The sequence below is a fragment of the Arvicola amphibius genome, chromosome 15 (assembly GCF_903992535.2).
Source record: "Arvicola amphibius chromosome 15, mArvAmp1.2, whole genome shotgun sequence".
Lineage (NCBI taxonomy): Eukaryota > Metazoa > Chordata > Mammalia > Rodentia > Cricetidae > Arvicola > Arvicola amphibius.
Window position 1 is genome coordinate 54,621,202 of NC_052061.1, and position 24,102 is coordinate 54,645,303.

The 24,102-nt window shown below is 40.4% G+C and overlaps 1 protein-coding gene and 1 non-coding gene across 2 annotated transcripts in view; both read left to right on the plus strand.

Annotated features, from left to right (window-relative positions):
* Ccny (cyclin Y) overlaps positions 1-24,102 on the plus strand; it is an 83,701-nt gene that overhangs the window by 43,803 nt on the left and 15,796 nt on the right. The window contains exons 3-7 of the mRNA XM_038312685.1: positions 3,757-3,791; positions 12,058-12,158; positions 16,608-16,643; positions 19,881-19,938; positions 20,030-20,149. Coding sequence (XP_038168613.1) covers positions 3,757-3,791; positions 12,058-12,158; positions 16,608-16,643; positions 19,881-19,938; positions 20,030-20,149 — 350 coding nt within the window. The remainder of the gene's footprint in view (positions 1-3,756; positions 3,792-12,057; positions 12,159-16,607; positions 16,644-19,880; positions 19,939-20,029; positions 20,150-24,102) is intronic.
* Positions 10,548-10,620, plus strand: Trnak-cuu. Its single transcript has one exon. It is a non-coding gene; the product is annotated as a tRNA-Lys (tRNA).

Genomic DNA, 24,102 nt, shown 5'->3' on the forward strand with positions numbered 1-24,102 from the left:
GTTGCCCCACATGCTGCCAGACTGTGTTAACCTGTTCCCTCCTTAGTTCTCCCTGGGAGCCGTCTTCTCTTGGAATTTCTGAGTGACTGAGAAAGTACGGTTCTGATGGGAGCCTTTGCTGGGTCAAGGTTCCTCCCATACCTCTAGAACAGTGGTTCTCAGCCTGAGGGTCACAATCCCTTTGCTGGTCACAGATATTTACATTATGATTTATAATAGTAGCAAAGTTACAGTTATGAAGTAGCCTTGAAATAATTTTATGGTTGGGAGTCACTACAACATGAGGAACTGTATTAAAGGGTCAAAATGTAAGGAAGATTGAGAACCACTGCCTCTCCTCAGCCCTCAATCATACCACTAATTTTTTTTTTTTTTTTTTTTTTTTTTTTTTTTTTTTTTTTGGTTTTTCGAGACAGGGTTTCTCTGCAGCTTTTTCAGAGCCTGTCCTAGAACTAGCTCTTGTAGACCAGGCTGGCCTCGAACTCACAGAGATCCGCCTGCCTCTGCCTCCCGAGTGCTGGGATTAAAGGCGTGCGCCACCACCGCCCGGCTCATACCACTAATTTATAGCCACTTTTGCTCTCTGAATACCTGTGCTGAAGACTTTTACATACTTCCAGCCCTGAGTTACTGCATCAATATAATTTTTCTAATTTATTTATTCCTTAGCAACTTTACATATACACACACTCAGTGCACTTAAATTGTCTTCCTTGCTCCATACTTTTTTTTTTTCTCAGATCTTTGTCATGTTCAGGAGGACCTCTAAATCTTGGTCTCAGGTGTTTCTCCCTCTTTGCCTACTAAGTAACTGAAATTGTAGGCAAATGCCACTGGCCCTGGCTTTTTTTAAAAATTGATTTCATCTTCAGTTAAAACTTGTAAAAGTTTTGTTGGTATCCATTATTGTACATCCTTTTGGGGAACAGCATATTTGCCTCTGTGCTGTGTACTGGTCAACCTAGGAGCTATAAGCTACTAGACATCATCTCACTTTTTTTTCCTTTGTCTTAAGAACACTGGCAATCCTCTCCTGGCTGTTTTTAATTATGCAATACAGAATGACTAACTCTATAACAGTTTTTACTAACCATAATCTCTAACGTGTAGTTTTTTTTTTACTAACCATAATTGCTTATCTGTATAACAGAACAACAGACTTGACCAGTTCTGTCTTTGTATCAATAATTGATAACACTCTGTCCCATCTCCCATGTCCCAGGCCTGTAACTACTGTTGTATGCCCCACTTCTATGAGCAGCTTTTTGAGATTCTGTGTATCAAGAGGTCTCCTATGTTTTTGTCTTCCTGTGATGACTTTTTTACTTCACATTAGATCTCAGATCATTCAGAGTAAACTTTTAGGTTTGTGTTTTTGAGACAAGGTCTCTTTTAGAAATAAACGAAGATCTGCTTATAGTCCAGGCTCCCTTCCTGCAGCCTCAGGAATGACCTCACCAGGATGCCTTGCCCAGTGCTGGGAAGTGTGGCCGACATCCTCCTTCAATGCACTTTGTGTCCTGGCCATTGTGTTCTTGACCCTTGGTCGGGTGCCTAGCTCAACACGGAGGAAGCTTGGTGTGCATGCCAAACTAGGACTCACTAGTTATATTTTGATGTGGGGTTTTTGGTTGTTTGTGTCATCCTGTGTCTGCCTTCCTCCCTCCCTCCTGAAGTGCTAAGATTAAAAGCATGTAGTACCACTCCTGGCAATACTAGTTGTATTTTATCTTAAGTGAAATATCCACTCCTCTACTCTGTGTGCTAAACTCAAATTTGTTCTCTGAAAAAGTACCCAGAACTTTTAATTTGGTTATTTAAAGCCTGCTGTATGTCATTCTCAGGGAAACAAAACTTTGATTTTGAGCCAGGTTTGTTTTTGTTTCTGTTTTGTTTCTTTTGAGACAGTGTCTTTTTTTGTAGCCCCAGCTATTCTGAAACTTGTTCTGTTGTCCAGGCTGGCCTTGAACTCACAGGGATAGAGTGCTAGGATTAAAATTATTACTCTTAGCTTCTTTCTGGGTTTTGTTTTGGGTTTGTTTGTTTGTAACAGTCTCAGTGTGTAGCACTGACTAGCCTATAATTCATTATGTAGACCAGGCTAGCTTCCAAGTTGTATTCTGTGCAATGTGTGAGATAAGGATCTAATTTCATTCTACAGATGTCTAAACAGTTCAGCCAGCATCATTTGTTGAAACTGCTGTTTTCTCCAGTTTTGACCTGTTTATCACAAATCAGGTGTCTATATGAGTATGGGTTTATATATGGGTGTCCAGTTCTAGTCTATGCCTGTTTTTATGAAAGTATCATACTGGTTTTTATTACTATAGCTCTGTAATATACTCAAAATATGGGATGGCGATACCTCTAGCAGTGTTTTCATAGTTCAGGAGCCTTTGGGCTATTTTGAGTCTTTTGTGTTTTCATATTAATTTTAAGGTTTCCTTTTCAGTTTCTGTGAAGAATTGCATTAGGTTTGTTTATTTTGAGACAGGCTTTCACAGTATAGCTCTGGCTGGCTTCCAGCTCAAGAGATTCACCTGCCTCTGACTCTGATTAAAGGCATGTACCACCATGCCTGACCATTCATTGGAATTTTGGTGGGGATTGTATTGGATATATAATTTGCTTTTAGTAGGAATGCTATTTTCAAAATACTGATCCAATACATAAGCATGGATCTGTTATCTTCAGTTTTTTTCTTTAACGTTTTCATTCACAAGTGTTAAAGAACGAGGTCTCTTTGCTTGCTAAGCCAGGACTCTAGCCCAGCTACATGACATGTAAGGCACCAAAGATAGATTTCTAGGGAAAAGCGAATATTTCCTTATGAATCCGAGCTGTAGATGAAGGGTGGGAAGCTCCAAGGCTCTGCAACTTTTTAGCTAGAGGCCTTTGATGGTACAGGTATAGGAGAAATACTTGCTCAGATCACAAGCTGAATTTGCACTGCCTTGAGTTAGTGCCTTCTCTTTGCAGAAACTTGTCCTTCATATCCTCTACAAGGAACTGCTTGGCACGTTGATGAACTTATGTGAGCCCAGAAGAGCTAGTCTTTAGGAAGGACAACACAAGATTTGGTGACAGTTTATTACAAGGTCTCTGTGTTCTCTGACACCCTTCTGGCTTCTGAGGCTAAAGGGTACCTGTAGTGACAAAAACTGAGGTTAAAGCCACATACAGTGCAGGTTGGAATGTGCAGACAAGGGTGGACGCAATATCACTTAATATGGGGAAGGATCACCTGCCTTCCTGAGGGGAAAGCTGCAAGTGCCCTTGGAGCCTCCTAACAAGCTCAGGCCTGTTTCCAGTACCTGTGGCAGGAAGCAAGTGTCTTCCAGTACAGAGCACTTTGGTTCCACATCACTTGGTCTCCTGTTAGGGATGTAATTGTGGTTACTAATAATTAATTCATATAATGTGGATCCATAACAATATTTGGGTTAGAAGTAAATAATTCTCTTAATTATCTTAAACTATTGGATGCATGTAATTTTCATGAGATTTAGATAATTTCTTACTCTTCTGTTGACTTCTGTTTATGGTATTGTTTAGGTAGCTGCATACTGACCTCTGTCAGTCAAGTTTAGATCTGCATTGGTGTAGCTTTATTTACACTTAATTGGTAAATGAATAACTGGGTTACCTTGGTTGATAGGGAACGATAGGACCATGGCAAAGAGGCCCGTTCCTCAGCAACCTGCAGGGATTGACATGCAAGCACGTAACATTTTGTCCTGTCTTTTGTCTTCACAGTGAGAGAAAAACGCAAGAGTCTCTTCATTAACCATGTAAGTGAAACTGTCTCCCCGTTTTCCTCACGATTGTACAGTATGGACTTTGGTAGGTGAAGAGGCCCTATGTGTCGTGTGGTACTTAGCAGACTGTGAGGGGTGATGAAAGGCTGATTTGCCAGGCATCGCTTGGGATTCCTTCCCACAGCCATGTCTCCAGATTCCCTGGGACTGCGGGGAAGGGAGTGTGCCTGTGGATAAGACCACAGTGCCACCACAACATTACACAGGTCCAAACAAAGCAAAGGCTTATCATTTTGAATCTTTCCTTTTTGCTCACACTGAATTCCTGGTTTTTTTTTGGGGGGGGGGGTTATTTTTGTAGTGCAGGTCCCTTTGGATAAATACATAATTACTTTGTAAGAGCAGCTGTCTACTTCCTTTCTCTTTTCTACATAATTGCTGTTTGTAGAACAGGGCCACACATTTTTGTGTGTGTGTGTGTGTGTGTGTGTGTGTGTGTGTGTACTCAGAAACAGTTTATATATGTGGAGTAACTAAACTTGACCCTTTAACTTTAAAAGCATTTTCAAAATTTCCATCTAATGCCTTGGCCATTCTGGGCAGTATATCTCCCCATGGTGGCTACACAGGATAGTAACAGGTACATCTACCTTCTCCAGACTTTCCCCACTGCTCCCTGGTAAACTCTGTAGCAGACAAGTTATAACCACACCTCTCATCTAAACATGTGTCTTGTTCTTTAAGGAAGAAAACTGCTTCTACAAGGTAAAGAGTAAGATAGTTATTTGAACTGCCAGAGTAAGTGTGCTGTACACTCTCACTGAAAACTGTAGTATGAATCTGATATTACAAAGGTTTGGCTCAGGGTTGATAGACTGCATTTCAGAACTTGTAGATTTTGACTTATGTAATGATAAAGCTGTGTATTTAAGACTCAAGGCCATTAAAAGGACACATGCTGGACCCATAAGGAACTGGTGATTCCTCCGCAGCAATGACATCTAATGCATACATATCATTTCCTAGAGGTCAAAGGGTTCATAGGCTTATGTAATTGGAGGCTGTGCATTGATTTCCTGGCCGCCCAGATCCGAATAAACACACAGAAACTATATTAATTACAACACTGTTTGGCCAGTGACTCAGGCGTATTTCTAGCTAGCTTTTATATCTTAAACTAATCCATTTTTATTATTTTATATTTTACCATCAGACTCATGATTTGTTACCTCTTGCTTCCTGGGCTGTTATATGGCATCTGCCTCCTTTGGCAGCTACATGGTGTCTCCCTGAATCCCGCCTTCTTTCTCCCTGTATTGTTTAGTTTCCCTCTCCTCCAATACCCCTCCACCCCACCCCCACCCCCTGCCTAACTCTAGTCTGCCCTGCCATAGACCATACATTTAAACCTCTCTATTCATAGCATACAGAGGGGAATCCCACATCAAGATCTTGCCTGGTTTGTTTGTTTTATTTTCTTGTGTTATGTGAGGACACATGAGTCATGTCTTAACCCTCTGTTGATTTCTAAAGCACTTCCCTGGCCCTCTAGATTGGTTTTGTTGTTGTTATTTTAATTTTTCTTTTAATAGCCACAATAGTTTATTTATGGCTGAAGTATATAAAATAGTTATAAGACAGTTTTAAACTTTGAGGAATGGTATCAACAATATGAATTACACCACAGACAGCAACATGAAACTGCCATAAAGCAAAGCTGAGGCTCCAGAGTTTTTATTTTAATTTGTTAAGGAACCATGTTTTAGGAGAACTGCGGGCCTTTCCTTCAAAGATTGAATTTCATAATTTTGTATCCCTTGTAGGGAAAACTAAGACTAATTCATTCCCCCACACTCTTAAGACACTGGAGCTTTATAGCAACCTCCTTCTCAGCAAGCCTCAACATACCCAAAACAAAGGAAATCTAGAAGAGGAGACAATAAAATTAGAGGCCCTCAGGGAAAGAGAGAACCCAAGCAGTAGACTTCACTTAAGTCTTACCGGGTAGCACTTCCTTGGCTGTCTAGCTTTGCAGCATAGAGTTGTAAAACATCTATGGGATCAGAGTGTCTAGCATGAGAAGCGGTTATGCAAATGGCTGTGCTCTTTGTGTGTTAGGAAGTGGTGTATTCCTGAATATAGAAGATTGAGTGATTGAAGCTCTTTTCCAGTATTTACCTCTCAGTGAACTTGACTGCTTTCCCCACTTTAACACTTAGGTGCTAGAGTTAACTAACACTTAGTAACACTTAGTAAGTAACACTTAGGTGCATAAGGGAAGAGTTTGCACCCAAACCTGAGGGCGTGTGAGGAAAGAAAAGGATGATTGTCCAGGCTACTCTTGATGATGGCTAATGGGACAGGTGTGATCTCACATCTCCAATCTCCATAATTGTTTTCATATGCTCTCCACTGTGACCTAACTTGCATGTGTCCTGTGCACTCCAGGCATGTGTCTCCTACTGAATCGGTAGCCATGGGCCAGGCTATGTGGATCTGGGTGCTAGGTTGTACACCCCAACTCATGCTTTTCTATGTGATTTGTCCAGCAGTAGTACAGTGAAGTCAGACAGATGTTGATCTCTCACATGTCTTGTCCCAAATATAGATATGTGCTGAGTTTCTTTGTAACAAATGACCTGGAACATGTGATCTTCCACATTGTTCACAGACTTGCCTGCAAATGAGCACATGAGTTCTGTTTCTGCTGGGAAAAGCTGAGTATATTCAGCCACATAAAGTTAAGTCTGTCTGCATAAAGTGAGACTATCTGCAATCTGGATTGGGTCAATACACCAATTGTGGTCGTCTTAAGGTTTCTGTTGCTGTGAAGAGACCACAGGAAGTCTTATAAAGGAAAACATTTAATTGGGGCTGGCTTACAGCTCAGAGGTTTAGTCCAGTATTATTATAATGGGAAACATGGTGGCATGCAGGTAGACATGCTGTTGGAGAGGTAGCTGAGAGTCCTACATCTGGATTGACAAAGTACAGGAAGAGACAGTGAGTCACTAGCCTGGCTTGAGCATCTCAAACCTCAAGGCCTGCCCCCAGTGACATACTTCCTCCAGCAAGACCACGCCTTCCAATAGTACCACTCCCTGTGAGCTTATAGGGGCCATTTTTTCTCAAACCACCACAGTGAGTTTCACAGTTTGTAACTTGAAAGGTAAGAAAAGTAGAAGGGGAGCTGGAGAAATGACTCGTAGATTGGGAGCACATGCTGTTCTCTCAGAGGACCTGAGTTCAGTTCCTCGCACCCATTTCTAGCCTCTTCAGGGGCCCATGCCTATACATACACAAATGTACATGGAAATATAATAAGATCTTAAAAAGGAACAGAATAACAGTAAGAACAATTGGAATCTTCTGCCAAGGGTGGGCCATGCATTTACTTACCACCTGACTTGGATAGTCTTCACCTCAGCTCAGCACCCAGTCACCACCACCCCTTCTACTCATGAAAAATAGAGGCATAAGGAAACAAGTAAGCAGCAGGACCAAGACTGGAACTTGTCTGTGTGTGTGCTTCTCAGCGATTCACTTCAGTTAGAGGTAACGGTTGCAGTTGTGCTTCCACAAAACAGTCTTTGGGATTCAGCTTCAAGTACGGGTCCTAAGTAAAATTTTCAGTTTGATCTTGAATTTACAACAACTGGTATCCTTTGTCTTTTGTTATATAACTTTATTGTTTGATTTCTCCCTTGGGTTTCTGAAGAACCTGTGTGGTGTGCATTGCTCAGGCATTTACAAAGAGGATGCTGTTATTCAAGAAACAGTGCTGTAGATGAGCCAGTGGAGAGGAATGGGCAAGGTTCCCTCTGCTTCTAGCTAACTAACAGCAGCTGTAGGTGCCTTGGTTACTGTTCTCAATGCTGTGATCAAATACTTGACAAACACAACCGAAGGGGAAAAGGATGATCTTGTTTGTCAGTGTGAGGTTTCATCCCGTGGTGATGGGAAAGTCATGGCAGCAGGAACTTAAGGGAGCTCATTACATTTGCAGTCAGGAAACAGAGAGAATTGGGAGTTGGTGCTCAGCTTACTTTTTCTTCCTTCTATAGCCTGTATCTACCCCTTGAAATAGTGCAACCCTTGTTGAAAGTGTTATCTTCCCACTTCAGTTACGTCAGTCTTGAAAAACTCACAGACATGCCCAGAGGTTTGTCTCCTAGGAGATCTTAGATCCTGTCAAGTTGACAATCTCTGTTAACCGGCATAGCAGGGAATGTGACCTCCTCCAGATGGGAAGGTTCCTCTGGCTCCTACCTGGAATGCCTCCAGTGAGAATGGAACCACAGGTTGGACAAGGACCAAGAGAGGTTTAAGGGATTAAAATGTCACTACTTCTAAAGATTTACTACATGGGACTAGAGTAGTCTGACAGTCCCAAAATCAATGAAATCATGTGATGTAGAAAGATTAATATTCTTCTAATTAACATTTTATTTCAGATGTGATTAGAATGATCAGTTAAAGAAAAACATAATAAATTATGAAAAATTTAAAACCTTCTCTAAAGGTCTTTATTTAAAATGTCTTTTTTTATAAATTTGCTGTAGTTTTTGTTTTCTTTCCTTGAAAGTCAACTACTTCAGTATATTTTAAATAAAATGTGAAAAACCTTCAATGATAAATTACAGTGTTGTAGATAATTGTAGTCGGGAATCTTCCAACATCCAAGGAAAATTCATACCATTTGTGTTCGCCTCATTTTTCTATGACATCCTCCTGCCTCCTAGCAACAGCATATGTAATGTGAATTAATTATTCTAAGATATTTAATGAAGTTTGGGGAGGTGAGAAGAAGACATATTTACAGTGTACAAAGACTATTCCACAGCAGTTCTATCTTAAGTTACTGAAGTAAAGGGAGAAGTGGGACAGCCTATAATATGATGTTTTTAAAAGTCTGAACTTTGCTTCTAAGAGATTTGTTCTTATTGGGAGAGAAATATATCAGACAGCTAGTGTGATGACATCAATACAGTATTCTTGGAGGATGCTAAAGAAGATTCAGTGAAATTTATATAAAGATTTTAGAATCCACTAAGATGAAGGAATGCAAATTATTTAGAAGTAGTTTCAAATTGAGAGAAAGGTTAGAAAATAAAAAAGGAAGGAATGCTGCCAAGCTTTCTTTAAAAAACCAATATTACAACAAAAAGATAATGTTACAACAAAAGAAAGAATTCTTATACAGTTTCCTTGATGGATATTTATGTACAAGAATTCTCAATTAAAATACTTGTAAACTGAATTCAAGAACTCTTGAGTTATACACTATGATCATGTTGGCGTCATTCCAGATATTCAGAGATGTTTCAAACATACACAAATCAGTAAATCAGTACATCACATAGATAAACTCAAGAGACAATACACAGTCATCTCAATATATTCGCAAAGCTTGTTTGGTTGTTTTACAAAATCTAACATCCTTCATGATAAAAGGCCCAAGGGACAAGGAATAAAGAAACATTTAGACATAATTTTAACAAACAATCTTACACACAAATCCATGCCTAACATTATGTTAAATGGGGAAATACAACATATATCCACTAAAGTCAGGAACAAGATAAAGGGTTTCTATTTGTCCACTGTTTCTAGTTTTTTTTTTTCAGCATAGTCCTTTAGTTCTTAGTTACAACACTGAGACAAGAGAAAGGAAAAGAAAGAAATAGAAATAAACAAAGTGGGGACCCCCTTATTTGCAAATAACAGACTTTTATATTCAAGATACCTTAAAGACTACCAGAAAATTCTTAAGGATGATAAACATTTTCAGCAGAGTGGTAAAATCACCATTAAAAAAAGAACCTTCCTACAGTCTAAAGACATTATTTTTTTAAGATAATAATAAATCCTTTCACAGTTCAAAAAAAATCTTAGAGTACACATCTATAATGAAAACTTTAAAACACTGAAGAAGGAAAATTAAAGACACTAGAAAGTGTAAAGAGCCATGGCTGTTCTCAATGAGAGAGTCCTATAACTGAAGTTCTAGCCTTTTATATGGAATTGGAATATAATTCCTGAGCATTGGACACAAGTCTATGCCTTTTCTCATTGCTCAGGACTAGGGTGGAGAAGGGGAGTGGTCGATGACTCGCTGCATGGTCAGTGTATGCTGAGGACACAGGATGTCAGTTGTTCTTCACATGGACCAATAGGGCTCTGTGTAGTATTTCACCAGCTACATGGTGACAGCTCATTTTTATGTTTTTTATGTTCCTGCCTTACTTTCGCTCTTAGTTGCTCAGTTTGCTTGAGGAGGGATTTTCAAGTAGAAACTGATAGGGAAGAAAGTATATATAAGACCACAACCATAGTGCCCTTCATCCTCAGCTTATTAAAAAGGCTTTGGTCCTGCATTTTTGTCTGTATTTTGGCTACAAAGTTAATTTTCCAGTCTTATCACTCCGGCTGTGTGGGCTAGCTTTACGTCAACTTGACATAGGCTAGAGTCATTTAAAAGGAAGATTCTGTGATATATAAAGAATTCAGTATGGTTGCTGAAAATAACAGCTGCTTGTCAAAACAGTGTCAGGTGAAAGGAACCTTGTTTGCATGGTTTGATTCTTCCTATTCTTTCTTATTCTTTTCCTTCTCCTCTCTGTCCTCTCTCTCCTCCTCCTCCCTCCTTCCTCCTCCTCTCCCCCCTTTTCTCCTCCTCACCCCCTCCCCGAATTAACCAGATGGAAGTCTACTCACCCTGTTTCCCAAACATTTGACAGATGTGTAGTAGGAGCTGTGGGCTGCGTTCCTGCTGCCCGGATCCTGGCCGCCTGGCTAGATCAGTCGGTAGAGCATGGGACTCTTAATCCCAGGGTCGTGGGTTCGAGCCCCACGTTGGGCGCCATTCTGTAGTGAGAGCAGCATTCTGTAGTGAGAGCAGCGGGCTGCGTTCCTGCCCAGCTCCCGGCCGCCTGGCTAGCTAATGCCCCGAAATAACAACACACAAAGTGTATTCATTTAAACACTGCCTGGCCCATTAGTTTCTGCCTCTTACATCTTGATTAGCCCATTTCTAATAATCAGTGTAGCACCACGAAGTGGTGTCTTACCGGGAAAGATTCAGCATGTCTGACCTGGTGGCTGGCTTCATGGCGACTCTGTCCCAGAGAGGAGAGGCATGGCAATTGCTTGAAGCATCTGCCTCACCCCCAGCATCCTGTTCTGTCTACTCCACCCACCTATGTTCTGACTTATCAGGCCAAGCAGTTTCTTTATTAATTAACCAATGAAATCATCAGATAGATAGAAGACACACCTACATCACAAATGTCTCCTTAGCATCCAGTTATCAATCGTGGCTGTAAAGTTCATGTTGCCTATCAGAAGCTGTGTCCTTGCTAAAGTTCTCCACAGAACTTGAACTTGTGCAATCACTAAGAAACAACAATTATAAGGGCATTTGTTGACTAAAGGTCATTTGTGCAAAAGCCCAATATTCCACTTCAGAATACAGTGTGTCCCTAATAGAGGAACACTTCCATTTATAAATTTGTGTGAATTTAAGCATATTAGCCAAGAGGATTTTTATTGATCTGGCCTGAATTATTTGTGGCTCTAAAGTCAACTTTGCATCTAGAGAAATGGGGAACAGTGGATTCTCAACTTGATCTTATTACATAAAACTAAGATGCCACCTTCCCTGTGTATATTCACCAAATGTCTATTGCATACTGCAGGTTTCCTGTGATCCCATAAAAAAGATGGCAACCAGGGTGGTGGTGACTTAGCATGAAGAACAAGACACCTCCCATTGTTGCCTAGTACTTCTGCCCTGTTAGTTGTGGTAGATCTCTTGCTAAGACATGTTTCCTTTGTGGTCTGATCTCAGAGAAAGGGGCAATGTTGTGTCTCAGCTGGGGTTTCTGTTGCTGTGATAAAATACCATGACCAAAAGCAGCTTGGAGAGGGAAGGGCTTGTTTCAGCTTAAATATCCCACTCATAGTCCATCTCCTAATGAATTGAGGACAGGAACCAGAGGCCATGGAGGAACACTGCTTACAGACTTATTCCTCATGGCTTACTCAGCATACTTTCTTAAAGCACACAGGACTACTAGCCCTGGGGTAGCACTGCCCAGTTTGTTGGGCCCTCCTATATAGATCACTAATCAAGAAAATGCCCTACAGACTTTGCCACATACCAACTAGTGGAGGCACTTCCTCAACTGAAATTACCTCCCTCCACATGACTTCAGCCCTGTCAGGTTGAGAAAAACTAGCTGGCAGACGCTTGGCAGAATCTTCAGTCTTATGTTACTCTTGTCATCTTGTTTTATAGCATCCTCCAGGCCAGACATCAAGGAAGTACAGCTCCTGTTCCACCATCTTCCTAGATGACAGCACAGTCAGTCAGCCAAACCTCAAGTACACCATCAAATGGTGGGTATGCAGACTTCTTTCTGGTTTATTCGTTTTGGGGCTAGGGATTCATTTGTTTTTGTGTTGTTGTTTTGAGACAGGGTCTCTAGTCTTGCCTCTCCTGGAACTTCTTATGTAGACTAGGATGGCCCCGAAATCACAGAGATCTTCCTTCTTCTGCCTCTCAAATTCTGGGATTAAAAGCATGGACCACTATACCTGGCAAGATTTCTTGTTTTTAAAGTTACTTTTGTTTTATGTATTAGGAGTATTTTGCCTGTGTGTATGTTTGTGCACCGTGTGAATACAGCGCCTTTAGAGACAGACCCCATATGACGGGAGTTACAGAGTAGTGTGATTGCCACACGGATGCTGGCTCCTCTGGAAAAGCAGGCAGTGCTTCCAGTCTGTGAGCTGTCACTCCAGTCCTCAGGGTGTGCAGACTTCGTTATCTCACCAAAAGCTGTTTATAGGTCCTGGGAGAGTAATTACATGAGAATCATATTTTTTTAGAAAGTGGTTGTGACAGCTAAGATGTGGGTATTCAGAATATTTGTGCATATTTCTATTTATATAAAGAAACTAGCATTTTACCTTATTTTAAATCTTGATGTCCTAAAATATGTTTTTTTTAAGCATGTTTAAGTATGTACAATTTTCCCTTTCAGCTTTGACTGAAGCCATCCTGGCATAGAGCCAATAGTATTTTGACTTTTAAATGAAATGAGACCTTCCTCCTCCAAGTCCCACATGGAGACATAGGCTGTGCTGAGAGTGGGGTGGTCTGGCCATGATCCCTTAGCAGCTGGAGGATTGAGGGAGTATCTTTCTACATTTGGCCTCAGATCCTTTTCTTAAAATAGACTTAAAAGGAAGAAGGGGAAGTCTTTGGGTCACATTTGTGAGGGGGGGGAGGGCGAGGGGATTCACTTTCCTCACAGAGGCAAAGAGCTGATTTTCCCTCTACTGTCCTGTGCCCATCGGCATAGTGACAGCAGCCACCCCTGCCAGGGATCTCAAAGAACTATTATATTAGGGCCTGGATTCAACAGCCTGACTGAAAATCTGGGACATTTTATTTCTGTTTGTTTGTTACATTATAACATCTAATAAAAAAACCCATATTAGCACATGAAGTGCTAAAATTGCTACCTATAAAATGTTCTGTTTTCATAGGCCAAGTTTTTTGAGTTGCAGGCACTGTTTACAGTTGTATGTGACAATCACTGCCTCAGTTCAGGTATTGAGGACTGTAACTTCCATGGTCAAAGAGATGAAGTACTCAAAACCTAAAGGTAGTAACTGACCTGATGAATCCTCCAAACAGTAGCTCTGCATCCTAAAACACTCAGAAGGGAGAGAAGAAGCAGAGGGCAGACAAAACAGCCAGATAGGAGCCCCACCCACCACTTCATCTAACCTTACCCTTGTTTACCAAAAAGGAACATCCCATTCCCTTTCAGATTTTTTTTTTGTTGTTTCTCTCAAGTCCAATACCCTCTTATCCTCATCTTTGTCATTGAATTGATCAATCATTAAAACTATATTTGTTGTGGATATTCTGGATATCTTGGGCATAACATGTATTACCTAAACCAGCTGCTGTTATTTTCAGAGAATACTTTTGAGTTCTAAACCATTGACCATTTCATAAGCTGATTTGGTGTGACAGCACCCCTATAAGTTGGGGATTGCTCAAGTTGACAAGAGAATTTGCAAATTTTGCTGGGGCCAGGATGATTGGAGGTTTGGGGGGATGAGTCTAACAGTGTTGGGGGGGGGGGATTGGAAAGGTGGGCTCCACTGGGAGATAGGCTGCAGAGTTAGGATGAAGCCAGTGTAGGGGAGTGAAATGGTGACTTGATACTTGAGGGAATACAGTCTTTCCTTAAAAACTTAGGTTCCCTATCACTAGTTTAAATGCCAAATCTGTCATATGAAGCTAGACTTATTCAATCTCCACAGCTCCACCCACAGTCATGCTAAATCCTAGAACAGTCACAAGTGGTAGCTAAAGAGGAGCAGAGGGAACCTGGGGAGTCCATGTGTTCCACTGTTGATGCCTCACCAATGTGGTCATCTAAGACAGCTGCTGCTTATTGACCACCAGAGGTGTTAGGATTGCCATATCCTTGCTCATACAGCTCTGACTAAGGAGAAGGCAGGTGTGTTGCCCACAGTTACAAATCTTTTTTATGTGGCCTATGTCTCTAATGCCATTGCCCTTGTGGGAAGAATGGGGAGCAAGCTATTAGTTCTAGTTAATAACTAAACCAGTCATTAGGTTTGAGGGGACTCTCACCACCACATTGTAACTAATTGATAACTAAGCAGTGCTTTTCTTCTCTCTAAAGATGATGTAGTAGAAGAAAAGACTACAACTTACACAAGTCAGAAATCCTTATCTGCTGTTTGAAGCTGATATGTCTTATTTAGAATATAGGGTCTGTGGTAGGGCTTTGAATGTACAGGAAGACACTCTGAAAACATTATTACCTTAACTCTGAAGCCCTTTCACCTAGGTCATAGCCCCCCTCCCCACCTCACCCCCACCACCATCAGCTCAGATGCCTTTACAGATTTTAGGAAGATGGACCTGTTACTGTTACCCCTTGGTCCTAAGTATCCTCACACTTAGTTGAGTTCATGTAAGTCTGTGGTCTGGGAAGAGATGTGAATCAGAATATAAGCTTGTGCTGGGGGCTGTCTGGTTCAGTCTCAGTAAATCCAGTACACACCCAAGCTTCTTGGAGATCTGAGAGCCAGGCTTAGATCTCTGTTGTCACCCCTCCCATCATCTTTACCTCTGGTGGTTTTTTGAAGGGCCATTTCTATCTATTCTCTGAGAACCAGAGCACATTGCTGTCCTGAAAAGGATTTGTTCTTAGAGGCTAAGAAAATAACTTGGAGGCATTTTTCTATATTTTAAAATAAGACAAAAGGAGTAGAAAGATTTTTTGCTTGGTCAGTTGGGTTTTTTTGTTTTGTTTTATGAGACAGGTTTTCTCTGTATAACAGTCTTAGCTTTCCTGGAACTTGCTCTTGTAGTCCAGGCTGGCCTCGAACTCACAGGAATATTATTTTTTTAAAGTAGCCAGTCAACTTGATCATAATTAAAACTATGCCATTTTCTGTTCAGAAGGAAAAGGTTTTATCAAAGTTTTCAAGGTGAGTGTCAGTGGATCTGAAGTGGAAGAACACCGGTGAGAATACACTGATCTGCGCTGGCGAAACACTTATCAATAGTGTGTACTGGGAGGCTGCAGAAACACTTATCAATAGTGTGTGCTGGGAGGCTGCAGTTGCATTGTACGATGCTTTCCTATAGAAATACTAGAGCCATAGATTGCACAGATATTTGTGAACCTGGTTATTATGGTGTGAATTAATTACTGAACATTACATACAATTTAAATATTCAGTTACAGAGAATGATTATTCAGCAATCAAATTATGAACTATAACTAAAAAAATCATGCTCATATAGGAATATTTCCTAAGGTGAGAAAAGCATTAACATGGCTAAGTATAGGATGCCAGCCTCTTTGTTCACACAAATATAGGTAGAAATAATAACTATATCTCAAACTGATAGTAGTTATATGGGGACAAAGAGATTGTTTTTCTTTTGTTTTGACATAAAGGTTTTTTGTAACCACGCTAGCCTCTAACTCCATTCTCCTGCTTCCCAAGTGATGGCATTATAGGTGTTTATCATCATTCTTGGCTAAAAGACAATTTTGTTTTGAATTTGCTTCCCCCCTAGTACAGGGAATCAAACACAGGACCACACATATGCTAGGCAAGCACCCTGCCACTAAACTACATCTCAACTCAGATTTTTTTTTACGCTTTCTGTATTTCCCAAAATTTGTGTTAAATGTATTGTATTTTACATTAGAAAGAAAATTGAGGGAAATGAATGTTTATTATATTCAGAAAGTTAAAACGTTTAGACAGTTTTAAGACAGTGCCCCAGGTAAGCGACACCACCATTTGAAGAAATGAGTGACTGTACTACATAGCTTGCCAAGATGGCCAAGATGGTGTGTGAGGAAAGCCAGCCACTGTGCTACTCATTATTCTTTCTGGTCGTAAACAAACAAACAAACAAACAAATAGTTTGCCTAGCCCAGTAGGCAGTGAATTGGAGATTTCTAAGTAGGTTTAATTTGTAGCACTTCTATGTAGTACCTGCATTTTAAAAGTGAGGAGAGCTCACACTCTGACAGAAAAGCAATGACTTCCCACTGTTACTGTATTGTTTCCAAACACAATCTCGCAGTGCCTGGAAGTGATCACCAGAGCGACTTAGCGTGCAGTCTGTTGTGACCAGCACTCTGGCTGAATGGGGCTTTACAGATGGATTGTGTGGCTTTTAATTTAGTGATCTCTGCCTGATAGTGTCTAGTACATGAAATGGTGAGAGTGTGTTTATGGAACACTGAATTTCTGTGTTTTATTTTACAGTGTAGCTCTTGCGATATATTACCACATCAAAAACAGGTATGTGGACATATAATTCCGCGCTAAAAGTATCACATGTTGTCTTGTTATGTTCTTCTTGTTCTTAACCTTGAATTTATATTTTTAACTCGTGTTTTGATAGATCTTATAGAGGTTAATGCAGCAGAGTGTCGGGGAGAGCGGAGGCTCCTCCTGGACCAGGAGCACCACTTCTGGTGGTTAGTGCTGGGAGTGGGCTCCGTGAGAAGGCTCAGAGTTCATCTTCACTGGTTATTCTCTGTACAACTTAACTTAGAATTCTGTGTTTTATAAAATCCTAGGTTTTGTTTGAATTTAGTGGGAAATTTTGACAAAATATGATTAAAGCTCTTCCTGATAAAAGTGTATCTTGTAATGGTTATATAAATTTGCTAAGTCTGGTAAAACTGGATTTTTTTAGATCTTCCTTAAATAGTTAAGTATTTAAAATGAACCTGAGAAGGTGAGTTAGCAGTTTAAGAGTTCTTCTTGTTGCTTAGTCACGAAGACCAGAATTTGGCTCCTAGCCACCCGTATTGTACAGCTTGAAAACACCAATAATTCCAGCTTCAAGGGATATGATGCCCTCTTCTGGCCTCCATGGGGGCAACTCCACATGTGGGTATACTTTCACACACAGGTACACTCACACTTTTGTAAAGGAGGAAATAGGGGTTGTAGAGAAAATTCAGCAGTTAAAAGTGTTCATTGCTTTTGCAGAGGATCTGAGTTTGGTTCCCAGTGCCCACACTGAGCAGCTCACAGCCTCATAGCTCCAGCTCCAAGTGCATATGACACCTTTGACCTCTGAATAGTCACCTGCGCTCACATGCACAGACACACAGACAAATAATTAAAAATAATAAAAATAATTTAAAAGGAAGAAAAATATAATAATTGATTTGTTTGCTAATTTAATTGTGCTTCAGGTCTGGCACCTTAAGCCGTATCTGTAATTCATCCTTTCCAAACATGTTTTCCCCAGTAGTAAGAAGTTGAACGCTGTCTGCAGAGCACTGAGTATAGATCATTTCAGGTTTTTGTCATGAAATGTACCAAACTTTTTTTCAGTGATTTCCTTTTATTGGACTTTTTCAGTGTACCCACTTAATTTTCATAAACACAGAGGCCACTTAACTACAGTCACATTTCAGTAACTAATGTGGTATGTTTGTAGACATAATATTAAGTGCAAAAGTAGTTTGAGAACAGGAAGGGCCATGAAGCAGCAAGACAGACCCCATAACTCCTCAGGCTGTTTCACATGAGAGAGTTGTGAGGCCATGGAGTGCAATGTAGATGGCATCAGTGTTAGGGAAGCATAGCTCTGTGGAGCAGACATTTTACATGTAAGACAGGTAGAGCAGCTTTGGCATCTGAGCTGGGATATCAGTAGCAGTGTCCTGTCATTTCTGTGGTACAAATTCAAACTTTGAAAACACTAAAGCTGAAACTGTATGTAAGACCAGTGGTGAGATGCAGATGTGCTTTTAAACCAGCTTAGCGTCTTTAAGAGATTTCTTTGTTCTTGTTTTGTGGTTGAGAATTGAGCCAAGAGTTCCATGCCCTCTTCAGTGAAGTATATCCCAAGCCAGCAGTGATCCAAAGTGCTGTGTAGTTCAAGGCATTATGAGATCAGAAACCAGCCCAAGGTGCTGTGTGGAGCACACACCAGTAACCCAAAGCACTATATGAACCTGAGGCTAACAGCCCAAAGTACTGTATACCTGAGGTCAGCATCTTAAGGTTCTGTGTAGACCAGAGGCTACAGCCCTATTTGCCACATGTAGACTAATGGCCAGTAGCCTTGTCAACTGTAAGGCCCAGTGCTTCTAAACATTGCTCCCTTCACAGTCCTCTGTATTACTTTATAAAATTGATACACAAACCACGCGTGCGGATGAGAAATTTACTACAGTGTGAAATGTAATTTTACCATTTGTTAGAAGGAAAACAAACTTGCAGACTTGTGTGATCGATGTGCTTGTTTATTTTTACATGAAGAAATCTTAGCTGAATCTTTATACTGCAGGGCACAAAGACTTTTGAATGTTTTTCTGGATTTGTTGATACTTTCATAATTTTTAATGGTGCAGATACTACTTCACATATATACCCAATACAAAATAGAAGAAATGTGTTTAGTACCATTTCAGAAATGGCTGGAAATTCTGTTCTTTCTCATACCAGATTTACTGCATGATAGTTTATGAAATTCAAGTCAGCAACTCATACTGTATTTTCTAAGATCAGATCTTACAACACATCATAATCCAGAGAGACATTAAGTTTGATGTTGCCATGCAGAGACATGGCAGTCAGTAGGAAAATACTAAAATTCTTTATTTTTCTTAATTAAACCATTATACTTCTATAAGGTCAAATACCTTTGTATGTACAGTAAAAACCCTACAGTTCATAATTTCCAGTAGTCTCCAGTCCCAGCTGGGTGATTCAGGCAGTTTCCTTGATTTGTGGGGCTGCAAGGTACAGTGTGTGTACAGTGTGTTCAGAATAAAAGCCATAGTACAGTCACGTGATCCAGTACAGGTGAGTTCTGCTTAGAAACGTCTCAGACTCGATTCCTTTATTGCTGGAGTTCTTAGTGTTTCTTGTAAGCATTTAGGACTAATTTTCGTTGCCTGCTGCGTACCCCTTCCCTCCAAAATGCTTCACATCAACCACCATATGGTTATCAACAGTCAGAAAAAAAAATGTTAAAATTAGATCATTTTAGATTTGGTTCATTTGAAAGTCATGGGGGATCATGAGAAAGAAGATAGAAAACAGCAATGGAATACATGAGATTAAAAAAAAAAAAAAGTAGATGGGAACTGACTAGGGTAGGAAGAAAAGCAGCCAGATTTGGAGAGAAAACATGGGGAAGGGGAATGTGGAAGAGGAATGAACAAGAACAACATAAATGACACATGTATGAAGATGTCAAGATAAAACCCATTATTACTCTGTATGTTAACCCAAGAAATTGAGAGGGAAATTTAGAAAGATTAAAACCAACATTTTTGCTCAATTCACCTTGATGTTTTTATCTCTGTGGATTCAACAGCAGCAACAACAACAACAAAAATGATTTAATACTGTACCTAGAAATAATAACTCCATTAATGACAAATAATCAGCAGTGTCTCTTAAATTTTGCAGTTTCTGTCTGTTGAACTGAAATGTGTTTTGCTTCATTTTGAGTGACATTTATTCTACAGAAAGTAAACTCTGATTTCTATTGCTTTTCCTCACTAGGGACCCAGATGGAAGGATGCTCTTAGATATTTTTGATGAAAACCTCCACCCTCTTTCGGTAATCGCCTTCTTGTGTTTCATGAGATGGTTTAGTGATCTGTTCTTGCTCCTGTCAGGTGGCAGTCATCTGAAAACTTCTTGTTTTCTAGAAATCCGAAGTGCCACCAGATTATGACAAACACAACCCAGAGCAAAAGCAGATTTACCGGTTCGTTCGGACACTGTTCAGTGCTGCTCAACTGACAGCTGAATGTGCCATTGTCACCCTGGTGAGTGCGACCTGCAGAGACTCTTTACCAGGTGACCCTGAGTAAACTTGTAGAAGCGTATGTCTTCTGTGAGACTAGAGAATGGGTATCTTTAGAGTGTGGAATGTTTCAAAGTCCCGTTCTAAAGTCACGTATGATGTCCTATTCAAAACCCGTCAGTGCTATCAGTGCTGAGGTTTTCACTGCAGATGACTCCCACAGGGCTGATGTAAGGTACTATGGACCAAGAACATCCTCAACCAATATCTGGTTTCTTTTTGTTCACTCCCCACAATAATCTTAATGACAATAGAATGTAGTCAGGCATACATACAAGATGTGGTGAAATGTCAGTGAATTATGTGTATCTATGGCCTAGTAACTATGACGAGCTTCTGATTTGTTTTGTATAAATGTGTCTGTTAGGCATGCAGATAGCATGGAAACCTGCATTTTAAGGCTCAAGTTAGGAATAAAAAAACTATTGTTAGGATGTTAAAACATCATGTTGTTTAGGAAGTAGGTATAAGAGTGGACCCTCATCATCCCTGACCCTTACACTGCATGTCACTCAGAAGTGAGCTTTCCCTTTTACGGAGCATGCTGGGAGAACAGACTCTGGCTCCCTAATTTCTGGGGAGACTGTTGTCTAACAGAAGACTTGGTCCTGCGTCTCTCCACACTAGTTTTTATGACCTGGACTAACTCAACAGTTAGCCATTTGCTCATTTATGTATTGGTTCATGGTTCTTCACTGCCTGGCTGGCTACAGGATGAGACCTGTCCATATAATCCTTACTGATCTAGAATGGCCATAGGTTCTGAGATCAAACTGGGGAGTACATGCATTGTTTCCTAACAAGAATTTATACTACAAAACAGGAATTTAGCAGTATGGTTTCCAGAAAAGAAGGGCCAAAAAATCAGGACTCCATTGATGAGATTAAGGGTAAAATTTATGTTGTAAGAGAACTGAGTTATTATAAATAATATACAGATTAATGTGTTTCACTTTGACATTTCCATTCATGATAAAAAAACATACCAACATTGTGAGTTGATCATCTTAAGTGTTCCTCATCTTTCTCCTTCTGTCCTCTCCGTGTTCCCTTTCCCCTCATGGCAGTCTTGGAAGCAGGAAACTTTGAGTTCACTATTGTATATGCCGCTCTCCTGATAACTCATAGATGACTGGGATAGTCTCCAGATCTGCAAAGATCTACCTTTAAAGAGCAAAAGACAGGGTGTTCCTCTGATTACAAATTCTAAGAAGTTTGTATGTGTGCCTGTATCCTTATCGTGCTTGAGGTTTTCTTAGTAGTCACTCTTAGCTACATAGAAATAGTGTTGGAAGAGCAGAAAGAACCAAGCTTTCAAGTGGGAATCTTAGTTAATGCTTGCTCATCCAGCTTTCAGTAGAAGCTCCAAAGCGACTACAGCAGTGTTTCCATTTTTACTGTAGGGAACCCTCAAAGACTTTCAGACTTGTTCTATAGCAAAGCACCATGAACTGGTAAAGAATTTATCTGGATTTGGTGGCATGCAGCAAGAATCCTAGATACTTGGGAGGCTGAGGCAGGAGGATTATTTTGAAAACTTTTCTTTGTCTGCAATTGACAGAGTACTCTATAGCTCCAGAGTTGGCACTAAACTGTGTTGTCTAGAGATTCGTTAGGACAGTCTTCCACATGACTGTAGTATGAAGTTTGAACTGAACAGTATCCTGTTAGCACTGTCTGGAGATATTGTTCATAAAAATCAGTTGGATATTAATTTACTTGGTATAGAATTAAAACATACTAATGGGGACCCCCCCCCCAATATGATGGTACTGATAAGTTCTGCTGAATCACATGCTAGTAAGATGTGCTCACTGTAATTGTCTCCTGTTGTGTAACAGCTGCTTTCCTCACATGTAACATGTTATGATGATGTTATAGTGATGTCTCCTTCCTTAATTAAGCCCTAATTGATATGAATAGCATGTCATCAAACATGTTGGTTCTTTTCAGGCAATATCTAGTGTGTTACTAGTATACATCAACTAAGGTAGTTTTAGCTCAAAATTTCATAGCCACCTTTCTGCCTGAGCCATTGGAAATTATTTTATTACAAAGGTTAACCCAACTCAGGTGCACAGAAACTCTTACCATGATGTGGGGGATGTCACATCCTGCTTCCAGTTTCTGTGAGATAAGAGACGTAGGCATTCCAGTTTCTTTTTTGCTTTCAGTATAGTTTTACATGACTTCTGTTCTGTAGAGAATGGGAAGAGTCTGTTGTCAAACTCTGGGAAAGTATAACCTAGGTTCCCTAGGATGCCCAGCTGAAAGTGAAACTGGCCCACCCAGTTATTTATTTTCATACAAATAAAAAGCATGGTCTAAAATACTACCTCACTGCTGAGGTTCCAGTATGATAAATACCATCTAAAACTGGGATATCCAGAGGTTGTTTCTGAAAACTTTTGAGTAACTTTTGTTTGTGTAGTCAACACCAGGCTCTCATCCTTGTGGCAGATACTCAGAGCCAGCCACAAAGATTCTTGTAGAGCAGTCCATGCTCTGCCCTTTGATTTCCTGGTCTTCCCTAGATGGCCTCCAATTCTTATGGGTAACTCAGAAGAATGAATTATTTGTTACTCTGAGCTGCCCCTCAAAACCTCATTGCTTTAGCTTGCTCTGTTTGTGCCAGTTATTTCCTGAATGCCATGGTATATGGTCATTTTCCCCATTAACTTCTGCTGAATCTTTTTGCACTAAGGCTATATTATTCCTGTTTCACTGAGGCTGCTAACAGTTCTAAGAATATGCCATCTATGGTTGTCTAATATGGACTTGAGGGTGTATTAAAAATAGACATTTTGGGAGCATCACTCTGTCCCAGCCTTGTGCAGGGTACCACACACTGGATCTGAGACAAATCTTCTGTCATCAGGAACTTAAGAGTTTACTCTAGGAAGAGAAAGGAAAAAGACAAACTATACTGAAATATGTCCAGATTTTTATTACTTCAGTAAGTCCAGAGTCTTTTACACATTTACTGACTCTTTGGAATCTGAAATGTTAGTTCTTGCTGGGTATGGTGGCACACAACTGTGCCTGTAGTCCCAGCACTGGGAAAGTGGAAACACGAAGATTCAAGTTTTACCTGGGCTGTGTGGTATATTCCAACTCATCATGAGCCACATAGTGAAGCCCTGTGTCCAAGAAGCAGAAAGATGTTTCTTTTCTTAACAGTTTTTCCTTTGTACTCAGAGTGTGTCCCAGTCCATCCTGCATAACACATGGTGTCAGAAAATAGTTATAAAGTAGTATATAAAAATCTACATCTTGGGGGCTGGAGAGATAGCTCAGTGGTTAAGAGCACTGCCTACTCTTCCAAAGGTCCTGATTTCAATTCCCAGCAACCACATGGTGGCTCACAACCATCTGTAATGGGGTCTGGTGCCCTCTTCTGGCCTGCAGCACACATACTGAGAATACCGCATAACAAACAATCAAACAAATAAATAAATAAATAAATCTTTGAAAAAATCTACATCTTCAAGATCTTAAAAATTGATATCTATTAGTGATCACTGAAAACAGAACAGTGATCTATAGGAACAGGGCAATTGTTACTCTGTCTTCTGCACATACCTGGCAAAGCTTGCTTCAGTGGGAGGGGCAGTGGGAAACCCTTGATTTTTCAACAACTTTGGGTAGAACAGTTTCCCTATATCTGGCCCAGGGGAAGGAGATGGATGCTATTAGAGGAGCTAGCCCAGGAACCCTACCTCACTGACTTCTGCTTTCCTCAGTCAAGATTTCACTTCTAGAAGGAAATTTCTCTTTTACGCTCTTCCTCTTCATCTCCAACACCTTCACCCCAGCCTTCACTCTTTTTGATTTTTCAAGACAGGGTTTCTCTGTGAAACAGCCCTGGCTGTCCTGGAACTCACTCTGTAGACCAGGCTGGCCTCGAACTCACTG